Source organism: Neocloeon triangulifer, unplaced genomic scaffold (genome assembly GCF_031216515.1).
Source record: "Neocloeon triangulifer isolate White Clay Creek 2 clone unplaced genomic scaffold, ASM3121651v1 ptg000014l, whole genome shotgun sequence".
Taxonomy (NCBI): domain Eukaryota; kingdom Metazoa; phylum Arthropoda; class Insecta; order Ephemeroptera; family Baetidae; genus Neocloeon; species Neocloeon triangulifer.
In genome coordinates, this window is record NW_026775556.1 from 23,467,586 (window position 1) to 23,483,594 (window position 16,009).

Sequence of the window (16,009 nt, forward strand, 5' to 3'; positions counted from 1 at the left end):
CCTCCTCCGTTTTATATTTATATGACCTTTTAATGGGTGCATGCATAACGAGTATAGGGAAATAGACACAGTAGGCAGGCTTCCTTCCTACTTAAGATTTGTATTTTAAATACCATAATCAAGGACGAACGTGATTATTTAAATAAAATTATAATTTTAAAATAAAAGGTCTATATTAAACCACACTAATTTTTAGTGCAATTAAAGTTCAAATTAAAACCTATGTACATGTAATTCTTATTGAAATTATAGCTTCAACCTGAAGCCACAATAATTTGCATTATCTAAAAGAGTGAAACTCTGAATGAAATAAATTTCATTTCATTATTAATGTTCATTAGAACTTTAAATTAATGGTAATTCCGAATAACTGTGTTCTTAGCGTACAATATTTTGGATTTGTTAATTGGTTGAAAAATATCAGATTTTGTCTTTTCGAATAAATTTATGTCTATCAATGGTAATCATAGTATTATTTTAAAAAAAATAGTAATAATAAATGACATAATTTTCGACAGCCAAATGCGTAAAGTATAAGTCAGTATAAGTTTGATTTTAGGTTATTTATATTTGTCTAAAATTATAGAGTTGGTAGTTTTAATTTATTTTATATTTTATATCCGGTTACCCAATTGCAGCTCGTGCCCCCCCTCCCCCCCTCCAAGGTCAGTTGCAGAGGCAGGAGACACTCAGGCTCGCGCATAGGGGATTTAGCAGGGATGCTCTCTCTGTCTAACTCTGTGGTTGCGGTCGAAGGTCGAATCGCGACGGCCCTCCCCTCATCGGTCCCTCTCCTGAGTGAGTGGTCGTGTTTCCCTATCTGCAGACGTGCAGACAGCCAGACGAACTTTGCCAGCCAAACGACAACCTGGACAACCCTCGGCTGAGAAGTCCGGCTTGGTAAGCGACCCAACATTCTGAAGCGTGCAGTCGAACTTTTTTGATTAGCTGAGCAAAGAGGTTTTTCCAGGCGTCTTTGAGGTGTGTTGATTTTTTTTTTCAATTTTAATTATAGTTGAATTTCATTAAAATCATTGATATCTATTTTTTTCTATATTTGATGTAAGAGTATTTTTTTCAACTCAAATCTCACATTTTCTTTGTACTTTTCAATTTATCTCGTTATAGGCAGAGATTGCCTTGTAGTGCACCAATAAACTGAAATTACAACTATTGGAATTTATTTCATAATGGCATTTATACAAATATTTAATTTAAGTTTTACATTAATTTATATTAAAAAATGTTATAAAAACGCAGAGTTGTATTTGTCTTTGAACTTATATAAATAGTGTTTAATGAGTGAATTTGCAATTATTTTATATTAAGTGATTCTAATTACACAATTATTGAGACAAAAATTAAATTATATGTACATTTTTGTACACCTGCCATATAATATTTTCATCTGATCATCGCCTTCAAGTTTCTCCTAAGTATTTTCCCTGCAGCACTTTTCGGGATCTCGTCGACGAACTGCACTCCGCCGCCCAATCTCTTGAATTTGGCCACTTTCGGCTCCAAAAAGTGCTCGACCTCCTTGGCCGTGATTTCCAAGCCTTCGCGCTTTACGACGAAGGCCCTGGGAACTTCGCCCTGCTCGTTGTGCGGCACCCCGATCACAGCTACGTCCGCGACACCCGGCATAGTTATCAATAGTCCCTCCAACTCGGTCGGCGATACCTGCACAAAAGGGATAATTAGTTATATTCACAATGAATAGTTTCATATGGTGAAGGATCCCAACAAAATTTTCTCAAAAAAGCTTTTCAGATGTACAAAAATCAGTGTTAAAATATGATGAAATAAGCAAGTTTACTGAAAAATATTTTGACTGAGATTGAAACTTCTCTCGAGATTGCTGTTGTTGGGAAAAGCTGGACCTTCAGTGAGCCCCTGTTTGTAACCCTTTGAGGCGCAAATTTTTCGATCTAGATATCGGTCATGAATTTTTTTCTACTTTTGATTTCAAGAATAAAAGTAGATTCCTCAAGATGTTCTTTAATTGTTCATTTTCGCTACATTTTTTTGAATTTGACTCTTTTACGTTAGTGGGGACATTTTAGCATTACATTATATAGGAACATGAAATGTAGCTTTTTATTCCTTTCGATTGGTTTACCTGGAAACCGTTCACTTTGATAAGCTCCTTGAGCCTGTCGACAATATAAATTGATCCGTCGGCATGCATTCGCGCCACGTCCCCTGTCCTCAGCCACCCGTCCTCGGTGAGAATCTCTTTTGTCGCCTGATCGTTGTCAAGATATCCTTTCATGATGTGCGGCCCCCGAATCCAGAGCTCTCCCTCTTCCCCCAAAGGCAGCGCTTCGTCTTTCTCGCCCACAATTTTCACCTCGGCGTTTGAAATGATTTTTCCTATGGAAATTTCCTGCTGATTCGGTTGTAAAGATTCCTGCATTGAGGTCGCACCTCCGCTGGTCTCCGTCATACCGTAGCCTAAAAAATTTAAATAATTTTTTAAAACTATTTTTTTTTCGTCCAAATTAAAAGTTTTTAAATTTTGCTTGCCATTTTTCACAATGGTCCCAGCATTTTTAGTTTTCTCCAAAAATTCGTCAATGATTTTTGAATTAATCGGAGCAGCTCCTGTTCCCACCATTTTCAAATTGCTCAACATTTCGCTGGTGATTTGTGGAGATCGAGCGATGTGGTGAATCAGAGGAGGCACCAGGAACAAATACGACGGCTGGAAAGTTAATTTTTTATAGCATTTACAGGCAAGTTTTCGGACACCATCAATTTTACTTTGTACGTTTTGAGGGCATTGACAAATGTGTTGGGATCAAATTTGGGAAGGGTAATTAATCGATTTCCTCTGCTGATAGTGATGCCTATCAATATCACCAGACCGTAAATGTGGAAAAACGGAATCACGCCAATTGTTGAATCATCACCTTAAAATTTAAATCTTTAATAAAATATAAAAATTTAATTCATTTTTTTAATTTAATTTCAGACAATTTTTTGTTGTGAACTGTTTCAATCTGATTCAAATATTTGACTCTTTTAGGATATTATTGCACTTTGTATTTAAATTCTGGCTTGCTTAGGGACGTATTATAAAATACTTTTTAAAGCATTTTTTTTACAGTGAATTTATTTTCAATTTTTTTCATTGTATGTATGAAAATATTAGGACAAATTTTACTAAAAACTTACATAAATTGTTTTTAGTCTCAAAAATTTTAGCAATAAAATTAAATTAATAAAAACATTCCATAATATTATTTTATATTAATGAGAATTTGAAAATTAAATGCCCGCTTCTAATGTCTTTTTTTATTTTTGCTTTTTTGCTCAAAAAAAAAAATTCAACTAAAATTTTATCCTTTCTGAAAAATAAAACCATGACGATTGAGATAATTTGCTTAATGTTCTTATATATACCAGTCTCGAAATTCCAAATAGCGTGAGGGTGGCTGCAAGAGTTGACGTTTGCAACCAGATTTAAGTGGGTCAAAACTACCCCCTTCGGACTTCCGGTGGTGCCGCTGGAAAAGGGCAAGACGACCACATTCTCCGGTCCTGGTTTTTCCAATCTCGGAATTCCTCTAACATCCTTTGAGATCAATTTTTCAAACGAAATCACGTCCTTTTCCGTGTCGTCCTCGCCGACCAGAATCACGGGCATTTCACCCCCGGGACTTTTCTCAAAAGCCGATCTGACTTTAGGCAGGAGAGACGCAATCGTCACCACCACTTTCGCTTTCGAACAGGCCAACAGTTTCCTCAGTTCATCTACAGATAAAGTAAACATTTGAAGTACAAAATAGATTTTTTTACTGCACTTTGCACTATCCTATTTAAAAAAGAAAAAAAAATAATTAATAATCTTGAATCGTCTCGAACGTTAGCTTGGAATAATCAATAATCAGATTAAAATGTATAAATGTTGCTCTTATCATTTTTTTATCTCCTTCTACTCTACGTTTCCTTGTTACATATTTTTATTTGATAAATTTAAAATAAAAATCCTTTACCAGGGGTGTATAGGGGATTGAGAGGGCTGATGATCAAACCGGCAGAGGCGGCGCCGAAAAACGTGATTGGAAATTCAGGCATGTTGGGCAAAAGCACCGCAACAACGTCACCGCTTTTGAGATTTAGTTCCGAGGGCAAATTGACGCTCAAACGATCAAAGGCGCCGAAGGTTTGGCCATACGTGAAATTCCGCCCAGATATTCCACAGGTCTATAAAATCAGTCATATTTTTATTCATTTACAACACAAAAAGTCTCTTACGAAAGCCAAAAATTATATAAATATATTTATGTGCATTTACGCTTTTGAAAACATTTATTTATAAATTTTATTTTGAATTTTTTAATAAAGTTTATAATATTAAAACTAAATTTAAAATTTTTAAACTTTTAAAATCATTATAATGCTAAAAAATTTAATATTTTAAACTTTATAAATAATACAATAATGCAAAATTTTATTAATATTATATTTATTTCAAGTAAAAATGTAAATAATGATTTTAAATTATGACTATTTTAATTTTGTAAAAATTAAATTCATGAATATAATTTCAAATAAAGTAATGTCAAAATTAAATAAGTTTAAATCATCAATTAACTAAAATTGAATGTAATCTATTAAGATTTTATTTTAAAATATTTAATTTTGGTAAAATTATTTTAAATTAATTTTTATCATCAAGATAAGCTCTATACCTTGAACGTTTACTCACCAGGGCGAATTTTCTCTCCCATTTCTTGTAGTCCTTCCACACATAATCGACGAAATTCACGTCAGTCGGCAAATGCGTCTCGCTGTCGGAGGTGAAAATCTTGGAAGCCTCGTGGAAAATGTTCCTTTTGACCAAAAACGACCTGTCAGCCGCAGCACCCAAACGCCTTCCGACGAGTGCAAACATTTCCCCGATTGTGGTAAAAATAAGCCGCGGCTAAACCGTCGCTCGCTCAGACTATATAAAATTGCGGTGCTGCCTATCTGGAACGCAATAGCAAACTGAAAAGGAAATAAACTCGGCCAATAAATTCGTGTTTGTTTTGCCATAGTTTTCAATTATATATATGATCGTATAGATAACGATTTTTTTTATCTTATTTGTCTGTTCTTTCAAATGTCAAATCGGTCAAACAACTTTATTGCATATTTGTCTGCTTTTTCTAAATCGTGCGTTGACACTTTGATCCATTAGTCATGACTTCTAACAAAACGAAGATTTCAGATTTTATCAAATGCACCATATCTTGCTTATAATGTAGAATGACATGATATTTTTATATAAGCTGCGGGTTCTAAGTTCCAAGTGCATTTTTTTGCGCAATTTTAATTTCAATCGTTTTTTTCTTCTTATCAATATGTTTTATCACTTAATAAATAATGCAATTATTCAAACTGTTATTGATTTCTTAATAATACTGCGCATTAAACTAAACAAAATAAGATTTCACTTTTCCTTATATTGATAACTTTTTATTATTAAAATAATCAAATTAATTTACATAGCAACTGAAATATCTTTTTTCAGTATTTTTCCAGCGGCACTTCTTGGAATTTGATCCACGAACTGAACTCCCCCCGTGAGTCTCTTGAACTTTGCAACTTTCGCGTCCAGATACGAAATGACGTCTTCGGCGCTGATATTCGAGTCTTTTTTCTTCACGACGCACGCTTTTGGACCCTCGTCCTCACCGATGGACACCCCGACAACCGCTACATCGGCCACACCTTCCATTTTTACTATTATGTCCTCCAGTTCGGTCGGTGACACCTTGAAAAAAAAATTAATTTTAGCGGTAAAAATATAAAGTTTGATATACGATTTCTTTTTTTGTTCATTGAAATTGAAATTTCAAATCAATTTTGGCCTAAAATAGATGAAATTTTAAATGTAGATGTTGAGACTTGCATAGCTTTGGTTTTTTTTTAAATGTATCCTAGTTTGTTTTAGGTCAAAATTTAAAAATTATTTTATATTATATTTTTTTACTTGATAAATTAGTTTATTTTATTGTATACCTGAAATCCTTTGACTTTGATGATGTCCTTGAGCCTGTCCACGATGTAAATGGCCCCGTGCTCGTCCAGTCTTGCCACGTCCCCCGTTTTCAGCCACCCATCCTCGGTGAGGATCTCCTTTGTCGCCTCTTTGTTGTCCAAGTAGCCTTTCATGACTTGCGGTCCGCGAATCCACAATTCGCCTTCTTCGCCCAAAGGCAACGTTTCGTCATTTTCGCCCACGATTTTCACCTCCGCGTTTGAACTAATTGTTCCGATCGAAATCGCTTTCTGCCCCACTTTGATCGAGTCTGTCATTATTGAAATCATTCCCGCCGTTTCCGTCATTCCGAATCCTAAAATTTATGAAAATTAATTCAATTGAAACCTAAATTTTTTATAATAATTCATATAATTTGGTTCAAATAAATAATATCATTGATTAAAATAAAATATCAACCAGGTGAATTATTCTGAACTTGCCATTTTTCACAATTGTCCCATTGATTTGCGTTTTTAAAACAACCTCGTCCAGTGTTTGTCCTGTAATTGGCGCCGCGCCAGTTCCAATAAATTTCAGATTTTTCAGCGTTTCGCTTGTAATTTGCGGTGATCTGGCCAAGTGCAGCATCAAAGGTGGCACCAAAAATAACGACGTGGGCTTAAAAAATAAAAAGTGTTTCTCAAATTATATAAAAATGCAATTTTATTAAATTCCATTTAAATTTTTTCTGTATATAATTTTTTTACTATTTAATCCTTTATTAATTTAATTGTTAAGTTATAAACGTATTAACATTAATTAAAAATTCTCTCACCTTGTACGTTTTGATTGCGTTGTTGAAGGTCAAAGGATCAAATTTGGGTAGAGTGACTAAATGGTGTCCACGGTTGAACGTCATTCCCATAAAAATAACCGTTCCGTAGATGTGGAAAAACGGAATCACAGCAATAGTGGAGCCTTTTTGTACAAAAAAATATTAATTTAACTCTTTTGCTAAAAAAAAAAACATTTAAAAAATTTAAATAGTGAATTTTTATTACCAGTCTCAAAAAAGGGAATGGAGTCGCGGTGATTGATTCCGCACACGTTGGCGACCAAATTCAGATGGTTCAAAACTACCCCTTTGGGAACACCGGTGGTTCCACTCGAAAAGGGCAAAGCGATCAGAGACTCGGGCCCAGGCTTTTCCAACCTCTCAGCACCCCTGATGATTTCGGTGGTCAAACGTTCGAGACTGATTTGGTCTTCCGTGTCTGCACCGTCGACCAAAATCACGGGCATTCCAACCCCGGGATTTTTCTCAAAAGCTGATTTCACGTTGGGCAAAAGAGAGGAAATCGTCACCACCGCTTTCGCTTTGGAACAAGCGAAAAGCTTTGCCAGCTCGTCTAAATAAATTTTAAAAATATATAAAATTCAATTATATGCAGTGAAATATTTCAAACCTCAGTGCTCAAATAAATTAATTTTTTAATTTAAATATATCACGATGTGTTGACATGGAACAAACTGATATTTTGCCAAGATTTTTTTTATATCTTGGAATTTTCCACACTTAAATCAGTATAATATAAATTTATATATGTAAAAAATGATTATAAAAGAAATTATTTAAATAACTTTAAGAATTTTAAGTGTTGAAATAATAAATACAAAACAACTATTTGTAATTTTTATTCGCTCACTTGATAAATTATTGAAAAAATTTTATTAATCAAATGATTTCAATAAAAAAACTTCATTTCATTAACTCCGAAAAAATTATGGAAAGAGTATTTTCATAAAGAACATTTATTCCAACCTGGAGTGTAGAGAGGGTTGAGCGGACTGACGACCAGACCGGCGGAGGCTGCACCGAAAAAGGCGATTGGGAATTCGGGCACGTTAGGCAGAAGCAGAGCCACGACGTCTCCACTTTTCAAACCCAATTTGGCAGGCAGATTCACGCTCAGTCGATCGAAAGCTCCAAAGGTCTGGCCGTACGTCAAGCTGCGGCCACTTATGCCGCACGTCTTTTGAAACCAGGTGAAAATTGTATAAAAAGTTCAGTAAAAATAATTGAACAGAACTAAAATTTAATAAGAAAGAAAAATAAACTAAATTACTTTTCTACCGAGTCTTTTTTAGAAAAAAGCAAAGAATATAATTTTTACCATTTTTTTGTTAGCAATTTCCAAAAAAATTATTATAAAGCAAAGAATCAACTTACAACGGCAGTTCTGCTCGCCCATCTGTGATGATCTTTCCAAACAAAATCGACGAAATTTGTGTCCGGCGGTATAGGATTGATATTATCCGAAGCAAAAATCTTTCTCGCCTGGTCGAAAATATTTCTTTTCCAAAAAAATTTTTGATATCGCAAGGTATTGCTACTCCTTCCCACTGCAAACATTTTTTTTTCCAAAAAAATATATAAAACTATTGAATTAAAAAAGTTTGTTTAAATTGTCTGTTGATTCTTGGAATCCAGTTCGAGACTGATTCTGATCGCACACTTTGCCACTGCTATATAAATGTGAGTCAGGAATTTAATAATCCAATCGCATTTCTTGCCGATCGTGCGATAGTCAGATAATATATAAAATGTTATGAAATTATTTGATTTTTATTGTTTAATCATCTCGTCTCAGGACAGAGGTTGGATATAGCGCAAGATATGAATTGTTATCAACGTTTTAAATCTTCTATGGAGAAATTTCATTTAAATTAAAAGAAATTTTGTAACATGAATTTCACGGTCTTTCATTTTTTTCTCTAATTTTTTACAATCATTATATTAATCATGGATTTGTATAAGCAAATTGAACAAATCACACCAAAAAATTTGCAAATCCAATTAGAAAAACAGGCTTTGTCAATTTTTTTTTACTTTTGTTTTTTACCATCAGAAACAGAAGATGCTACCAGTTTTGATCATCGCGACCCAAAGGTGTTTTTTTTTTCCATTTTGCTGGCCTTTTTTAGCTCATGAAATTGGATCACAGAAACTGGCAGAGCCGTTGTTTTTAAATAAAAAAAACTGTTAGATTGAGCGCAAAACCCGTTATTCTTCACTTTATTTTGGTGAAATTTTGAAAGGAAAATGCTGTTTTGAATTTTTCAAGAGAATTAAACGAAAATTCTTGGTTCAAAGAGCGTTGCAGGAAAAATTATAAATCCTTCTCCTAAATCTCACATATTTTATTTATGTAATAAGTGCGCATATATGTAGAGTTTAAAAGAAGGATTGCAAAGTAATTGCATGCTCGAGCCACTTGCACAATTTTTGTTATCTTACAATTGAAGGTCACTATTGATTTCCATTACGTTTTTAGGAAACTCTGTTTTATAGGTAGCACTTTTTGCCATTAAAAAAGTTAGCATCAATTGAGTTAACACATGCAAACTACTTAAAAAGTATTAAATTAGATAATATTACTTGATATGAAATTAAATGAAATCAAATTGTCCAACCCACCGAAAACAATGGTACTGATTTCGTATCAGAAAATGGTTAATCTTAATGCGTTTTCAACTTGATGTAATAATTCTTACAAATCTGAAAAAATTAAATGACACACTTTAAAATTAAAGTACTTCAAATTAAAAATTCCGTTCACCAGTACATTCTGGAACGTACGGCTTTAAATTAGTACGTCCTATTTTTTATCAGAGGTCTTACAATCAAATTTTGATTCATCACCAGGCTGAACGTAATTTTAATTTTTTTTTCTTTAATCAGTAAATTCACATTACTCACACTTCAGATTAAAATTGTGTAAGAATTTCAATCAGCAACAATCACAATAAGTGTCATAAAAATTGTGTGCAATAGTTTATTTTCAGAAATGCTTCAGATTCTTTCTCAAAATTTTGCCAGCCGCACTGCGAGGAATGGCGTCTACAAACTTTACTCCACCACGAAGCTGCTTGTATTCGGCCACTTTGGACTCCAGGTATTCGTTTATGCTTTCTACTGTGACGGTCGATCCCGGTTTTTTGACAATGAAAGCTTTTGGAACTTCTCCCGACCGTTCGTCCGGAACGCCGATCACAGCAACGTCAGCGACCCCTTCACATTTTATCAACAGTGCTTCCAACTCTGTCGGCGAAACCTAAATAAAGTTTAAATTTTGAAAATTATGAACCCAAAAAAGTTATATATTTTTATAAGATTTTTATCTTTTAAAATTTTTGAGCAGGAATTAAATTTAAAAGTATAATTGTAGGAAATAAAAAAAAAAAATTAAAAACTCATATCAGATGAGAAAAAAAGGCTGCGAAATGCGAAATACGGATAAAATACTAATAAACATTAAATTTAAAAATTTGAAAGTATATTTTAAATTAAAATATACTAAAATTTAAATTTTGCAAACAAGCACAAATGTGGAATCTTTTTTTATTGATTTTTCCAATATCAGTTTAAAAAAACTGCCCATGATTGAATGAAAAAAACAATTGCAATGAAAAGAACCGCACCTGGAATCCTTTGACCTTGATGAGTTCCTTGACCCTGTCCACGATGTTGACGTGTCCGTACTGATCCAAGAATGCGACGTCACCTGTCCGCAGCCAACCGCCTTCAATGATGGTCTCTTTGGTCGCTTTTTCGTTTTTCAAATAACCAGAGATGATGTGCGGTCCTCGCGCGCAAAGCTCGCCGACCTCGCCCAGCGGCAGCGTTTTTAAAGCACCGTCGATGATTTTTAATTCGGTGAAGGAACCTGGCGGGCCCACCGACAAGGATTTGCACGTCGGCATGTCCTTGGGCATTGTTGTGATCAAACACGTCGACTCGGTCATTCCGTAACCTTTTATAATTAAATTTGCAATTATTCTTCATAATTTATCCATAATTACAAAACAATTAAGTTTTTTTGACAAATCGGTGCAGCAATTATTTTAAAACTTTAGAGTTATAAAATCCACCGCAATATGCTTGGTTAATTTTGATTTACTCTTAAAATTTCAATTAACCTGTTTTAAATGTGCTCATTGGTCCGGATTTGGCGATATATTCGTCCATTATTTGTTTCGACAAAGGAGCAGCTCCTGAGACCGTCAATCGCAATCTGCTCATGGCCTCCTTGGTGATGGTCGGCGACCTGGCCATGAAGTGGACCAGGGGAGGAACTAGGAACATGTGTGACGGCTAAGGAAAAGAACGCAGTTTTTATAATATTTTAAAAATTTTTGGAAGTTTGAAATTAGTTTTCGTTAATTATAATAAGAATCTGAGGACTTTTTACAATTTTTTAATTTAATTTTATTTGATCATTTACTATTCTGATTTTTTTTTTGCAATTTTTTTTCTTTTGATTTTAATTTTTAATTAATTAATTAACCATTTAATGGTCTTCCTTGATATTTGGTGCTGTTATCATTAAAAGACAAATAATCAAAAAAATACCTGTATTTAAATATTACTTCTATTACTATCTATGTGTGAAAAAAATTGGCTTACTGAAAAATGCTTTTTCACTTTTTTTCTTTTTTGTTCACCTTCTTTTCGTTTTTTTCTTTTGAAAATAGTTTTTTCATCAGACTAACATTACAAAAATCTGTACAAAAAAGAAGCAAAACAAAAAATCACTTGCTTTGTAATGTTCGTAGACTTTTGAAAAAGAAACTGGTTCAAAACGAGGTACTGTGATCACATGTGCTCCGCGACTCAAGCAAGAGCCCACTATAATGACTGCACCATAAATATGATAGAATGGAATCACAGCTAAGGTTGAATCAAGCCCATCTGCAATAGCAAATTTAATTATTATTATTTACTTTTTTAAATATAATAATTTCTGCTAAAAAAATGTATTACAATTCTTCCCTTTAAATTGATTACTTGAAGAAGAAAAATTGATTGGATTTAAAAAAGTCTAAACTTTTTATAATCTTATATTATCTTGTCTTTTATCCTGCGAATTAAAATTATTAAATTATTGAACTTGTTTTCATTTGAAATTGAATGGTTTTAAATAAATGTAATTGACGCATAAAAGAAAAAAAAATGAAAATTCACAAACCAGAATTTTCCCCATTGTCAGCAATAGCTTCCGCGTGGTTCGCAATGACCAGGCCGGCCACCATGTTCCGGTGGGTGATGACAACCCCCTTGGGCACCCCGGTGGTTCCGCTCGAGTATGGCAGCACGGCCAACGCCTCCGGCCCGGGTTTCGCGAGCCGATTGGCGCCTTTGACTTGTTTCGAAAGGATTTCTTCAAAGGCGAAAGTTTCTTTTGAGTCGCACTTGGCGCCGTCCGTCAGCACCATCGGCGCCCCACCCGCCGGCATCTTGCCCAGGGCCTCTTTGACGCGGTCGGCCAACTCAGGGATGGTCACCACCAGTCTCACTTTGGCGTCCGTGAACTGCTTCAGAAGCTCGTCTGCGGAATAAAAAAGGTTAACTCGAAATTGGCCAATTAGGCACCCCGCTCGACGTGCGTGTCCAGCAGGTTGCATTACTCAATCAATTTGAAGGAACTTAAAGTTGAAATTGAAATTTTATATGTAATGGAAAGAGAAAAAATAATGATTTTACAATTAGATGTTAAATTTCCAACGTTTTATAAGACACCTGAATTCTGTTGAAACAAAATTAAAGTTTTCTAATTACAACCTTCCAAGGGATGAATAAAATTATGAATAAAAAAAGAAAACAACATATAATTATAAACAATTGAACAAAAAGGATATTAAAATTCAACATTTTGCAAAGAATAATATATTATCTGGTCTCAAGAGTTCAAGTTTCATTTTAATAATCATATTATGCCATTATGGATGGTGATAATTTTACCTCTGATTCAATCTTATCTTAATCTTAGTTTATTAAAGTTCACTTTTAGCATTGAAAATGAAAGTGAATGTCAATTACAGCTCGAGGCCGCTCAGTATGATAACACGTTATATAATTTATGAAATGTTTATAGTTTTAATTTTTTTACTTCACAAGGAGAACCATTAATTTTCAACCAACAAAAATTCTTTTCTTAATTAATCTCTCTATTCTGGATATTTCACAATGAAAATTGGAAACGTAAAAATTAACTTTGAAAACCACTTAATAAGCAATTAACTTTTATTATTTTTTTTCACCATTTTTAAAGCAGCACAGATCTTATAAATTTTTGAAGAAAGTTCATAATAAAATTGTCGCTACTGTAAAAATTGGCTGAAAAACTTCATTAGCCGCACCAGCTTTTGCGCGGTCATCAAGATTTTTTTTTCATATGAAAACTTATAGGATAAAATCTTGCCTGCAGTGTAAAGGGGATTTGCCGGGCTGACCACCAGTCCCGCCGAGAGACACCCGTAAAAAGTTACGGCGTACTCTGGCATATTCGGCAAAACGAGTCCCACGACGTCTCCCTGCTTCAGACCGAAAATCGCCGGCAAGTTGATGCTGAATTTGTCAAACGTTGCGTACATTTGGCCGTACGTAAAACTTTTGCCGGTCAAACCACACGTCTGTATGAAAATTTCCACATTCAATTTTTATGTCTCTCTTAAAGTGCTTCTTCAGTTATAAATTTTTATTCTAGAATTCAAAAGTAGAACAAAATTCACACTGAAAATCAAAATTGCGATTTGAAAAAAATTGCACAAGGGTTGAAACAGGGGTCCATAAAAAAGTTTCACATTTTCCCGCCAAAAAAAATTAAAGCTTTGAGAGAGTAGGTGTCAAAAATCAAGTCTACAGTGATAATAACTTCTTATTTGCTAATTCCATCAAATTTAGTGCTTTAAAAAGAGTGACATCTGTCAAAACTCGAATTATTTTGGCGGGAAAATGTGGAATTTTTTCATCGTAGGGCATGAACTCTTCTATGCTTTTCTTTCGAATTCAAGAATAAAAATAATTTTATTTCAAATGAAAGGGCTTAAAAATAAGTAATCTTTCTATAGTTATACCATTGCTGGACTGTTTTCCCAATTTTTGTAATTCCTCCAAACGTACTCAGGGATGTTGCAGTCGGGCAGGACAGATTCATAGGGCGATCGAACGATATGAGTTTCAGGATCGTAAATTCCATTGTGCTTTTTGGCTTCGTACGCATTTTGAAGAAGGGTGTTGCTTGCAGAAAAGAGGCGCACCAATTCCGTCTTTGGAGTGACCACCAACCGGACGGACCTTCTTGCCACGAACATGTTGAACTCCCGAACTGGAAACAATTCAGATACGTGCCACTGTGTCTCTTTAAAGAATATAAGGTACGGAGAGCGATTCTGCTGATAAAATTACTGATAAGAGAATATACAGAGAGAAGCTTCGATATGTTGAGAGAAAATAACGCGGAATGCGGGCACGTTTTGCCCTCTAAAAGTTCAAGACCTGGTTTCTAGAGACAGAGATAACACGCACATCGCCCTTATAATTAGGTTTTAATGGAGAGCCTAGCTAAGTAAACACGTTCCACCGTAATTTCCTTTCTTCTCAGACTACTTTACGAGTTGCAAACTGCTCTTGAGAATTAATTCAGAAGTTGTAACTCTCCGTAGAGCTAAAAGAAACTATAAAACTAGACAAAATTATTTTATAATTATGACATATTACCTTGATTAATTGCAGTCTAAAATATTAAAATTGAAGTTTACTTTTTTTCTGTTTTGCAGTTTGAATTCAAATGTGAAATATATATATATTTTTTTCATGATGAATTTGAAATTTAATGTTAATTATTTTTTCAATGAAAAACGGTCCAAATAAAGAGTAGCTCATATAATTATTTTTGTCAGTTACCTAAAAGCTTTATAATTGAAGCACTTTTTCGCAGAAATTTCCAAGATAAAATGTGATAATTTCAAAGCGTTCCAATGAAGAGCAACAGATAACGAGACCTTAAAATTTTGACAATAATATTTGCAGAAGGCCAAAGTTCATTTTAATTAGAATCATCAGCTACGATGCCTTATTGCGCTTTGATCTCTGCAACTTAATGATTTTTCTTCTGATTCTACTGCAGCGGGATTTGATAAGAAATGAGAAGCAGTTTGTTTTTATTCTTATTCTGTAAATGTATTTAATCAATTAGACACGTTCCAATTAAATCAGTGTACAATGATGGCATACAAATAAGAGGTGAAACAATTGGAACTTGTTTTCATTATATAACCGTAATAATAATCGTAATAATTGTCCATTGTAGTCTGACCTAGAGATTGAATCGTATAAATATACTTTTCAATTCAATATAGAGTGTCGTCTCGTGGTGATTATGTGCGATCAGTGTGTGCTTTTCTTGTTTACTCGGACCGGTCGAAAGCGAGTTCTCGGGTGGACAGACGCACTGACTGTTTGTTTTTCCGGTACAAAAAGCAGCGCTCTAGCTTTTTGTGTTCTTTTTGTTTTATCGTACTAATAAATGTAAATATTACAGTGTATATAATTAATTAGATTGCCTAACGAGACTTGGAGGGCCCGCAGAGTCTGCGAGGACTCTTCACAAAAATTGGAATCCACGCCAAAAATGCAAGTGGATTTTGGTGATTTCACTTTTGATCTGGAAGCTGTGACAAATTCTTTAACTTTTTTTTTTACTTCAACTCGCTCGCTCTCGTTCAAATACATGGCTAAAATTTATTTACACGTACAGCTAAAATATCTATTTTTTGTGCAAAAATTAATATATTTTTGTTCTTCCTCTTGTCATGTCGTAACAGAAAAAATTTCCGGAGTTGTGCGAAATGAACAACGTCAAAAGGACTTACAAATCACAATGGTGTAGCTTAGGAGTTGTGCGTTCCAATTTCGTGTCACAGTGAAAACATTTTATTTTTTATTCTCCCTCAAAATTTTTTTCGCCTCCCTCGCCAGCTATTAAATTAATCTCGCGAAAAAGCACCATAGTGTACAATTCTCTCTTTTTGTGGTAGTCGTAAAAACGTTCAAATGACTCCTCCCGGGAGAGGCAAAAATTGAAACGCCACATGTGCTGCACCAAGTTGCACACCGAAAAATCTAACAGGATGGAAGACAAAGAAAACGAAGCCGAAAGTCTCTCATCTTTTGAGTGTGATAAAATCTTC

At 34.2% G+C, this 16,009-nt stretch overlaps 3 protein-coding genes across 3 annotated transcripts; all 3 read right to left on the reverse strand.

Annotated features, from left to right (window-relative positions):
• Positions 1 to 1,171: 1,171 nt before the first annotated feature.
• LOC132200819 (probable 4-coumarate--CoA ligase 1) lies at positions 1,172 to 5,037 on the reverse strand. The gene is made up of 7 exons (XM_059626555.1): positions 4,718 to 5,037; positions 4,002 to 4,212; positions 3,409 to 3,759; positions 2,767 to 2,915; positions 2,530 to 2,707; positions 2,123 to 2,457; positions 1,172 to 1,683 (listed from the first exon to the last, which is right to left on the reverse strand). The coding sequence occupies exons 1-7, from the start codon at positions 4,901 to 4,903 to the stop codon at positions 1,405 to 1,407; spliced, it is 1,689 nt and encodes a 562-aa protein (XP_059482538.1). The 5' UTR covers positions 4,904 to 5,037; the 3' UTR covers positions 1,172 to 1,404.
• A 410-nt stretch (positions 5,038 to 5,447) lies between these two features.
• Positions 5,448 to 8,491, reverse strand: LOC132200520 (uncharacterized). The gene is made up of 7 exons (XM_059626034.1): positions 8,208 to 8,491; positions 7,800 to 8,010; positions 7,039 to 7,386; positions 6,813 to 6,955; positions 6,478 to 6,655; positions 6,016 to 6,350; positions 5,448 to 5,767 (listed from the first exon to the last, which is right to left on the reverse strand). Exons 1-7 carry the CDS (start codon positions 8,388 to 8,390, stop codon positions 5,495 to 5,497), a joined length of 1,671 nt encoding a protein of 556 aa, XP_059482017.1. The 5' UTR covers positions 8,391 to 8,491; the 3' UTR covers positions 5,448 to 5,494.
• Positions 8,492 to 8,687: 196 nt separating this feature from the next.
• Positions 8,688 to 14,168, reverse strand: LOC132200519 (probable 4-coumarate--CoA ligase 1). Its single transcript, XM_059626033.1, has 7 exons — positions 13,895 to 14,168; positions 13,240 to 13,450; positions 12,007 to 12,366; positions 11,578 to 11,729; positions 10,958 to 11,132; positions 10,460 to 10,791; positions 8,688 to 10,092 (listed from the first exon to the last, which is right to left on the reverse strand). The coding sequence occupies exons 1-7, from the start codon at positions 14,129 to 14,131 to the stop codon at positions 9,820 to 9,822; spliced, it is 1,740 nt and encodes a 579-aa protein (XP_059482016.1). The 5' UTR covers positions 14,132 to 14,168; the 3' UTR covers positions 8,688 to 9,819.
• Positions 14,169 to 16,009: the final 1,841 nt, after the last annotated feature.